The following is a 9599-nucleotide window of genomic DNA, read 5'->3' on the forward strand; positions in this document are numbered from 1 at the left end:
GTTTGCTAAAAGTGAGTATTTTAATTTTGATATTATTGTATATGTCTTTGTTGGGTTAATTAATAGCAATTAAAATGGTTATTATATCAAACCAAATTAAAAGATCAGTTATTATTTTGTAAATTTAAAAGGTTGTTATTTTATAAATGTGTAAATTTAAAGTTCAAATTCCGTCGTGTGTAAATTTAATTTAACATTGATTTAAATAATTTTTTTATAATAAAAAATTATTTAATTGTAATTAAAATTTTTACTTACAATCGAAACCTCGTAACAAAACAAAAATAAATTAAAATCCTTCACTCATTACATATTAAATTAATTAAGATCAACACAATGTGGTAATTAATTGGAAGCCTGTAAAATTTCACAAGAAAATGAAAGGAATTTAACATTATAATTTGCAGCACACCCTAAATGGAAAGTTCATTTAGTGGAATTCTGTTCATTATTTGGACATGTATGATGGTAAAACTCAAACTGGTCCAGCAGCTTGCATTCTCTTTGGGGCAACTTCTTCAGCCCCGGCATGGATAGCTCCGGTGCAAAACAACTGCGTAGCGCTCGCAATTATAGTCAAAACTTCCAAAGTCCGCTGCATTATAATTACAACAATTTTCAATGCTAATTACAATGATTTGGAATCAACTTTTGTTGAGTATAATTCTGGTTTTCGTTTCATAAAGGCTTACCAAGTTGGCCTCTGTCCAGCCAATGTTGATCTCTTTACATGCCAATCTGCAGAACAGGGCGCGAACCCAAGGTTAAAAATCGAAAAAACAGTAAAAATGAAAATGAAAGGGAAAGAGAAAAGGATTGGAGGTATTGACTAACCCCATGGCTAGCAGAGTGAGTGCCCAAGTGAGCAGGGATGAAGAAGCTGCAGCGTTTAAATTTGGTGCATCCCATTGAAGAACATTGGTGAGTCCTGTAACTGAGTTGGCAACGCCCACAACACCAGCGATGAGGGAGAAGACGATGAAGAAACCGGTGGCCATGTTTCCCATTGGAAAGAAAATGGGAAATATACGAGCTGGGATTGATAAAACAGATGCTGCAAGGTGCAATGCATTCCAACATATAAACATTTTTGAGTCAAAAACACATTGTTTCAATGATGTTTTTAGAAGCAATTAGATTTACCTGTTTCATGAGTTCTTTCAATTGCATGATTTACTGCCCACCCAGCTATTAATGTTACAATGATATACAGCCCAAGATTGAGAAACAACAGAATCAATGCTGTCGGTTTCGATCCTCCAGAAGCCATGCCTTAATTTTTCGACTTGAGAACAAAGACAAATTAATTTTGAACTAGATCACGGTTCCTATTAAGCAGTTGAGCAAGAAAGGACTAATATATAAGCAAGGACTGGCTCTTTCTCTAACCAGGAAACTGACTCATGCATAAAATATTGAAGCTTCTTAAATTCCAAGGAATTGCTTGTGTTCTTTGACCATATTGAGCTTGCCTCGAGAAAGGGAAAAGGAATCCCAGATATCCAATATAAGTCCCCCGAGGTGGGGCTAAAATTTGTTTACATTAAATCCCATAGGGCATAAGTTTAGCTGGAATAAACTTTTCCTGCCCAGCAAACAAAGAAAGAATAAAGTTTGCGGGAATTGTTCGTTATGTATGAGTCCTTTTTAATGTACTTCCCGTGAGCTGCAGTTTTGGTTTCTCTCCCCAACAGGCCTTTGTATGAAAGTTTGATAAAGCTTCCATCGCATTAAGCAACGTATATAGCTTAGCTATACCCTTTATTATAACTTAAATCGAACCTTAACATATACGCAGAATGACACCCCAGAAGTTTCCAGGACAAAGATTCTATTGGCTGCTGCGGAGATCATAGAAAAAACACAAAAGAGAGTAGAAGAATGATGCAAATTTTGAAGAAAGTGGGCGAATGCAAAGGACTCCCCCACAAGATCCATTAACCTAAGATAGTTTAATAAGAGCATTCTGATTTACAAGACATAATCCATTTGAGAACCCTTTGATGACAAGCTAGATCACAAGGCAATTACTCATTTGAGGACATTTATTTACAGGGATCTTCCCTAAAAGCCTAAAAGAAAAGTGCAAAAACATCCCTGTGAATGAGCTAACTATAACCAATTTGCTTGCTTCTTGAGTTGGATATATATCTCTCTTGGCAAATTGCCCTAGACCTTCAAAGCAATCTTCTGGGCAGCAAGTGCTTCAGCTTCAAGTGTTGGCTCATACAGTATTGTAGTTTCTGCCAACAATGATGTCACAACATAGGGGTCCATGTTTGAAGCCGGGCGCCGATCTTCCAAGTAACCTAAAAACATAAACATGCAGAAAGACAAGTTAGGAGAGTATATGCAGCTGTATATTGAGATTTAAAAGGTTATCAGGCATGAAAATTCGGAAAACAAACAGATCTTCTCCTGTTCTGTAGTGTTATTGATGGCAGTACCTTTTCCATTCTTCTCAGTGTCACGGCCAACACGGATTGAGCAACCACGGTTAGCCACTCCCTGCAAATTGAAATTTAAGGGATGGACATCAAAACAGGAAAGTCCTGTTTTTCCATGTTTTCCATTACTAGGTATGGATATCATATGAACATACCCAAGAGAATGTGTCAATGCTGGCTGTTTCATGCTTTCCTGTCAATCTTCTCTCATTTCCTTCACCATAGGCACTAATATGCTCCTGGTGACGGAGTGATAGATTCAATATTGCTTTCTTTATAACTTCATAGCCTCCATCTTCCCTCATGCTCTTTGTACTGCATTAAAAATAGCTTGTTATTGTAATTGAATTGCTACTATATAATTTTTGTATAGAATGCATATCACTATACCAAAGTCAATATTAAAGATATTAAAAGTCTGGAATACCTGTAATTGGTGTGGCATCCAGCACCATTCCAGTCACCCTAGCAGCAGGAAGGACAAATAAGCATCCCCTCTTTATGGACTAATAGTAAGAACTTGAGTGTCACAAAACATAGACGTTACCTCTATAGGTTTAGGATCAAGAGAGAGAACAACACCAGCTTGTTCAGTGATTCTCTGTAAGAAGAGAGGAAAACATATATAACTTGTTGGATTTCAACTTGCAATCATGCTCCCCCACCAAGAAAGAAGATGAGCAAATAAAATGGAAACACTAATTAGCCACTTGTGATTAACTGACATTTAGACACCGGTGATCAATTTCAAAGCTTAATTACATGCTATCCCAACTATCGAATTATTGCAGTAACCTCCATCGAATCATTACCAAAATCATGTGGAGAAGATATACCTCTAGAATGTATCTTGAACACCAGATATGATCTCCAGCTTCAATACCAACACTTGGACCAACTTGATACTCCCACTGCATGCATAAAGTAATTTACAACATCAAATAGTGATAACTCATGAACAAACAAAAATGGTTTGCAACAGTACTTCATGTCATTAGCAGGATAAGAAGGCCTCGATGGCAGCAGACCTGGCCTGGCATAACCTCCCCATTGGTGCCACCAATGTTGATGCCGGCATATAAGCAAGCCTTGTAATGAGCATCGGAGATGTCACGCCCGAATGACTTGTCAGCTCCAGCTCCACAGTAATAAGGACCCTGAATTTTGCATAAAAGAATCATTCTGAATTTATTAGTGCGTGGACAATGGCAGAGTATATTATTACATCATGAATTTGAAGAGGTCTACAACTGCTTTACCGTTGCATAAAAATTGAGTCAGATTATTACCTGAGGACCAGGGTAGCCACCAACAGGCCAACCCAAAGGCCATTTCACATTTTGTTGAAGTAAGGTATACTCCTGCTCAATCCCAAACCTAATATAGAAAGGTACAATGGCATAAGAGCAACTCCATTTCTAACCTACATAAGAATTAGTGCTGCAAAACTCAAGTAGGTTCATCTTGTATGGACATTAAGAAACTTGACTTGAACTTTGGGAAATTACACAATAAGTATTAAGTGGAAATTGATGATGGCAGTAACAGTAATAATGCAATATGAATGCCTGCCGAGACAGAATAAAAGCAAACCAAAAGATTACAGACTAAGTCTCAAATAATCCAAAATTAAATGAAAGAATGAGATGGTTGAAACAATGTAATACGAACCATGGTACTTTATCTACCACCTTCTTGTTACTGAAAATCTCAGCAGCTCTGTGGCGCTTGTTTGTGGGAATGGGCTCACCAGCCGGTGTGTATGCATCACAAATTACCTTTGGGAAATACATAAGAAAATATTAAGCACAATGCAAACTACTTACAAAAGTCTCGATGGAAGCAATAATTAGAAACTTTTATACATGCCTACGACAATACTTACCAAGATATTGTTGCCTCCCCGGAAAGGGTCCTTAAAAATTGCTTGGGGGCTGAATAAAATGTTTAGTCAACATGGTGTTCCGAAATTAATTAACAAGCAATTAAGAAAATTTTTAATATTCCTCGCAGAACATCTTACTATAAAATAACTTCACTATCTTCACCAGGTGCTTGCCCAGTGCTTGATCCATCATAGTTCCACTTGGGAAGTTCGGAGGGATGTTCAACTGGCTTTGCTATTGTCTGCCAATTGTAAGAGGCCCAATGAAACGTAAGAAAAACTTAACATTGCATTGAAAGTTACAGAATTTCATTTCTATTATTTTTCTTACCTTGGACTTGCTACGAAGATCAATTCCACTGCCTCCTATCCTGTTTCAATTGGGAAACAGCCCTGATTCAGGTATGCTCACAAGGAAAAATTGCCAAAGTGCCACCATTAATCTAATATTTGAACATTGGCTTCTAATGCTTATCTAATTACTTTACCATCCCATGTTAATATTCCAAATTAAGACAAAAGAATTTTCTTTAAAAAAAATCTTATCTGAAACATAGAAACATGTATCAGAAACAAGTTGTACCAGATATATTCAGCAATGATCTTGTCAGTGTATGGAGTGATGTCCATGTTTAGCAGCTTCTCTAGCCTGTTGACAGTACTGTTCTCAGACTGCAAGGCAAACACTCTAAATTTGCCACAGCTTTTAGCTGCTCCTTGCTTGTTCTGTTTCAATACCAGAGAATTCCACATTTTTGTTGCAATGGGACTTCCATAGGTTGAGGTCTTCGGCAGTCTCATCTGCCATTGAGTTGAGGGTGCCAGAATCTGTGCCATTTTCCTCTTCTCCCAACTAGGAAATCAAAACAAGTATTAACAAACAACTTAAACCATTGAGCATAAAAAAAAAAAACACTTAAACCTCAACATATTAAAAAAATGTTAGTCTATCATACATTTCTGTTGTGATAGAAGTTGAGCAGATCCATCAGAAAACTTTCAAATTGAAGGACAGGGACTATAGTTTATTAATGAAAAGACATTAATAGATCAAGTCTAACAGCACTGCGCAGATTCAAAGTTCAAATGCAGATCATGCAACAAGGAGAGGCCTTACTCTCACCATTATAAGGGCTATGATTAGATCGAATTGTAAGATTTAAATGACACCTAACTTTCCACCAAGAATGGTATGTTTTAAAGTCTGTACAAAATCACAAAGGGAATGGATTTTTGTTAAGTACAAAATCACAGGGAAAAGAAAAAAAAAGCAGTAATATTTTTGTGAGACTTCATTGGCTTATCAACTACTCATAGTTAATGACTCGTTGGGACATGTCAAAAAGGTGCTCTTCTTTCAAAGAGCAAAAGGTTCACACGGGAAACACATTACTCTTATTGGGTAAAGAGAGACAGGGAAAGTAAGTGAGATCTGCAAGACAGATTTACGTGCATAACTGAAGATATACACCGTAATCCGATTTTGGTAAATACTGCTACTAAGTACTTAACATGGTGTGACCAATTAACTATATTTGGAATGCACTGCAATTATTGGAATCTCTCAATCATACCTTATGTCATTCATCGGTGTATTAGACTCTGGTTAGTACATGATCATTTTGTCAGAAAGGCTGTTACTTTTTTGCCTAATGTCAAGCACGACATTTTTAAGCCATCACAGCTCAAAGCTTTCTTACTTTCTGTCCCCCAAAGAAAAATGACACTAAAGAAACTTGACAATCAGATGCACAGAGAACTAACCTGGGAACTGCCTGAAAATGGCCTGACCAGGAACGGGAAAGTGTGTCTTACAGGAATTGGCTGTAGAAGGAGAAGGAAAGAGAGAAAAGAGAGAGAGTGAAGACCACGTAGACTTCTTTTATGGTGGAAAAAAAAGGCCTTATAAGAGTTTGATAGAGAAGAGGGTTCTTGGCTTTTCCAAACGAGATAGGGGTATGCTTTGAGTGGAGGAAATTATATTTTGGTCTCTTTAGTGACACCAAGAGAAGCTTGGACTATACTTAAAATTTTCAGATAAGGCAGTCTCTCTCTCTCTGCCTCACTATCAAGTCTCAACCTCAACTTCCATGGCAAACCTGATAGATGAATTATACTAGTATTCTTAAATTCCACTTTCAGACAACAATAATTGTGATGATTCCAATGTTCATTCAAGGCTTTGATACTCGTCTCATCTGCCTCTTAGAAATCTTAGAACAAGAAAAACAGGGTCATATTATACAGTTTCTGGCTTTGGAATTGGAGCCACCAAGTGCTTTGCATTCTAGCCAAGTGGTCATCTTATCATCTACATACTTTGTTGGTGGGTGGAGTCTTCTCCCATGGGTCCTCGGTTTCCTACCTCTTGCCCCATCTGTCTATGCTCCATAGCTTTATTCTCTAATTGCAATAACTGAAAAGAAAAAAAAAATGTATATGCATAGCAGAAAAAAATTGAAATCAAATCTTCTTAATATTAGAAACAAACTAAATATCCTAATTTATATGAATACCCGTAACCATTCATACGTTGACACGAAATGTTCTTGAATGTGCCTGGCAGGAAGGAGGATCAATTTAGAGTTGGCATGATATTTGACAATGAGCATTTGTTTAATTTGTTCCACAAGGCTCTGAGGATGAATTGTTTGTTGATAAAAGAGAGTAAGTGGCATTGCATTTGCACTTTTGGGACCATTAGGTAAGGCTGTGCATATGGAGATGCACATGTCGAAGTTCCCCTGTCTTAACCCTTTAAAATCTTTAGATCTAGTGGCTCAGGACCTGACACAATGGAGGGCAGCGGGGGGTTCTGATTTTACAGAAAATTCCAAAGCTGTCTAATGAAACTAAAGCCAATGATCTAGTGCCCAAGGATTTGTTCTTTGTTTAATCCAATAGTTGAGTTTCATGATTAAGAAAAAAAGGATTCTTGTAACATGATTTTATTTTATTATTGGGACATAATTGGATCAACAACAAAACAAGTTTTCCATTTCTCTTCCGATGCATTTAGATCAACCAAAGCAAGATGGGTTTGAATCTGAATCTTAACCATTCCCCACTCTCTCTCTCTCTTAATTAATTTATTAATTAAGCTGGTTCACTACAAAAGGATAGGGTTAATTTCTCAATATATGTAAATCATTAAATCGTAATCATGATTCATATTGTAATAAAATTTACCCTTATATTTTTAATATTTAAAGGTATGTGTACAACGGGTTAACGCAAGAGTCAAAACCAAGTTTGACGTGCAGAGGCCAGAGAGAAAAAACTATAAACCAAATGATTTTTTATTAAGCATGTTTGATAATAGAGTATTGCAAAAGTAAATTAAGTAAAGAAAGAAATGGAACATAACCAATGTGAATATTGGAAATAAAAAATGTAATAATGTTTTATAAAAATCCTTTAATTATTTAAAAAATGTAATAAGTCTTTATTTTTTATTACATTTAAATAAGTTTATATATTTTTATTTTAATCAAATAAAATTTTATAACAATGATTGTTTAACTATCACTAGTCAAAATGATACATATTATTTTATGTTCACTTGATATTTATGTGACGTGAATGGTGAAAACCATCTAATATAACATGTTAAAATGACATATCAGCATCATACAGTGTTTTAACTATCAACAATTAATTAATAATTAATTAAAAAATTTTATTTAATTCAAGATAAAAAATATTAAAGTGAACGTGATAAAATAATAAAAATATATTTAAAATTTTTAAATAATTTAAAAAATTAAAAATATTAAGTAAAAATGTATTTTAAACTAAGCGAATTTTAGTATAAATTTGATTTAATCATATAAAAAGAAGATGATTTTTGATGGAGACATCATACTAAATATCCAGATAGGATCAACGATAATGGAGATATGTTTCCTGGATTTAGAAATCGCTAACTATTTCTTAAACTTGAAGAAACTGTTCTCTGTACGGATAAGTTACTTGAAGAAAAGTTTTACATGATAAACAATAATGAGACTTAGCATTTACTAGAAGAGTGCCGGCGTCAATCATTTTTAATAATAAATAAAACTATAAGATATAGTGAAAGCGTCGTACCTCCGACGAAATGATATATTAAACACAAAACTTTTAGCACTGTTTAATTATTTAATGATAAATGTATACCTCGTATTTAAAAAGTTGAATTTCATTTTTTTAATTAAAAAATGATGTTTAAAAATAATTTAATTATTTAATGACAAACGTATATCTCATATTTAAAAAGTCGAATTTATTTATTTTTCTAATTAAAAAAACAAGTTTAAAAATAGCATCCATTGAAGACAAATTGCGATGGTGATATTTAAGATAATAATTTGAGTTTGCCAGTTCAAGCACAGATATATCAAAACAATTGGATAAATTATAAATAAATATATTCATATGATAAACATTACCTTTTTTTTTATCTGAAATAAAGGACATTATATTTTAAAAAAATTCAAATATTTATCACGAGGTGTTGAGTATTTTTTTTTTTCCTGGGTTGTTAACCTATATTTTTGTTGGTTAGCTTACCGATCTCCTTTGAATGGATCAAAAGCTACCATGCAAAGTGACCCCATGTACATGTTTTTGCATCACTTTGTCAAACTTTCTTAATAAATATTTATATTTTTTTTATTTTTATTATTTTATTATATTTATTTAAAATTTTATATTTTATATTTTGAATTATTATTTTAAATCAAAACGTCATTTGTTATTTTAAATTATATAGTGTTGATATGATATGTTGAGCTGACCTGATATGTTGACATGTCGTATTAGATGGTTGATATAATCATATGACATTTTTCAGCTTTTAATATTATATAATTATAAAATAATAAATAATATTTTAATTAATAATAATTAATCAACTGTTATTCATTTTATTCAAAATAAATATGCAAATATTTGATTAAATATAATAAAAAATTATTTATTTAAAAATTTTTAAATAATTTTAAAAATTTAAAATATTATACCTAAATAAAATAAAAATTGTAATTTTTTACCCAACTTGTTTTTCTAATGACTAGTACCAAAATACACTTATATTACAAAGTCAACTTTAAGTTTGTGGCCATTGAAAATGAAGCCCCCACCTTTCCGCTATATGAAAACAAACTGGGAACCGCTCACTATAAAATTGTCATAATTCATGTCCTAATGCCATCATTAACAGGCTTGGCCACCATTTCTAACACAATCAATGTCCTCTTATTCCACAGAATTGCATGTCAGGTAAA

The 9599-nt window shown here is 33.7% G+C and overlaps 2 protein-coding genes across 2 annotated transcripts; both read right to left on the reverse strand.

Annotated features, from left to right (window-relative positions):
- LOC18602865 lies at positions 323–1537 on the reverse strand. Its single transcript, XM_007034503.2, has 4 exons — positions 1144–1537; positions 835–1054; positions 693–738; positions 323–595 (listed from the first exon to the last, which is right to left on the reverse strand). The coding sequence occupies exons 1-4, from the start codon at positions 1268–1270 to the stop codon at positions 476–478; spliced, it is 513 nt and encodes a 170-aa protein (XP_007034565.2). The 5' UTR covers positions 1271–1537; the 3' UTR covers positions 323–475.
- Positions 1883–6474, reverse strand: LOC18602866 (glutamine synthetase leaf isozyme, chloroplastic). Its single transcript, XM_018119523.1, has 14 exons — positions 6097–6474; positions 4916–5185; positions 4664–4703; positions 4471–4574; positions 4333–4381; positions 4119–4225; positions 3737–3824; positions 3476–3604; positions 3284–3358; positions 2995–3048; positions 2875–2912; positions 2603–2762; positions 2448–2508; positions 1883–2309 (listed from the first exon to the last, which is right to left on the reverse strand). The coding sequence occupies exons 2-14, from the start codon at positions 5167–5169 to the stop codon at positions 2170–2172; spliced, it is 1299 nt and encodes a 432-aa protein (XP_017975012.1). The 5' UTR covers positions 5170–5185; positions 6097–6474; the 3' UTR covers positions 1883–2169.

The sequence above is a fragment of the Theobroma cacao genome, chromosome 4 (assembly GCF_000208745.1).
Source record: "Theobroma cacao cultivar B97-61/B2 chromosome 4, Criollo_cocoa_genome_V2, whole genome shotgun sequence".
NCBI lineage: Eukaryota > Viridiplantae > Streptophyta > Magnoliopsida > Malvales > Malvaceae > Theobroma > Theobroma cacao.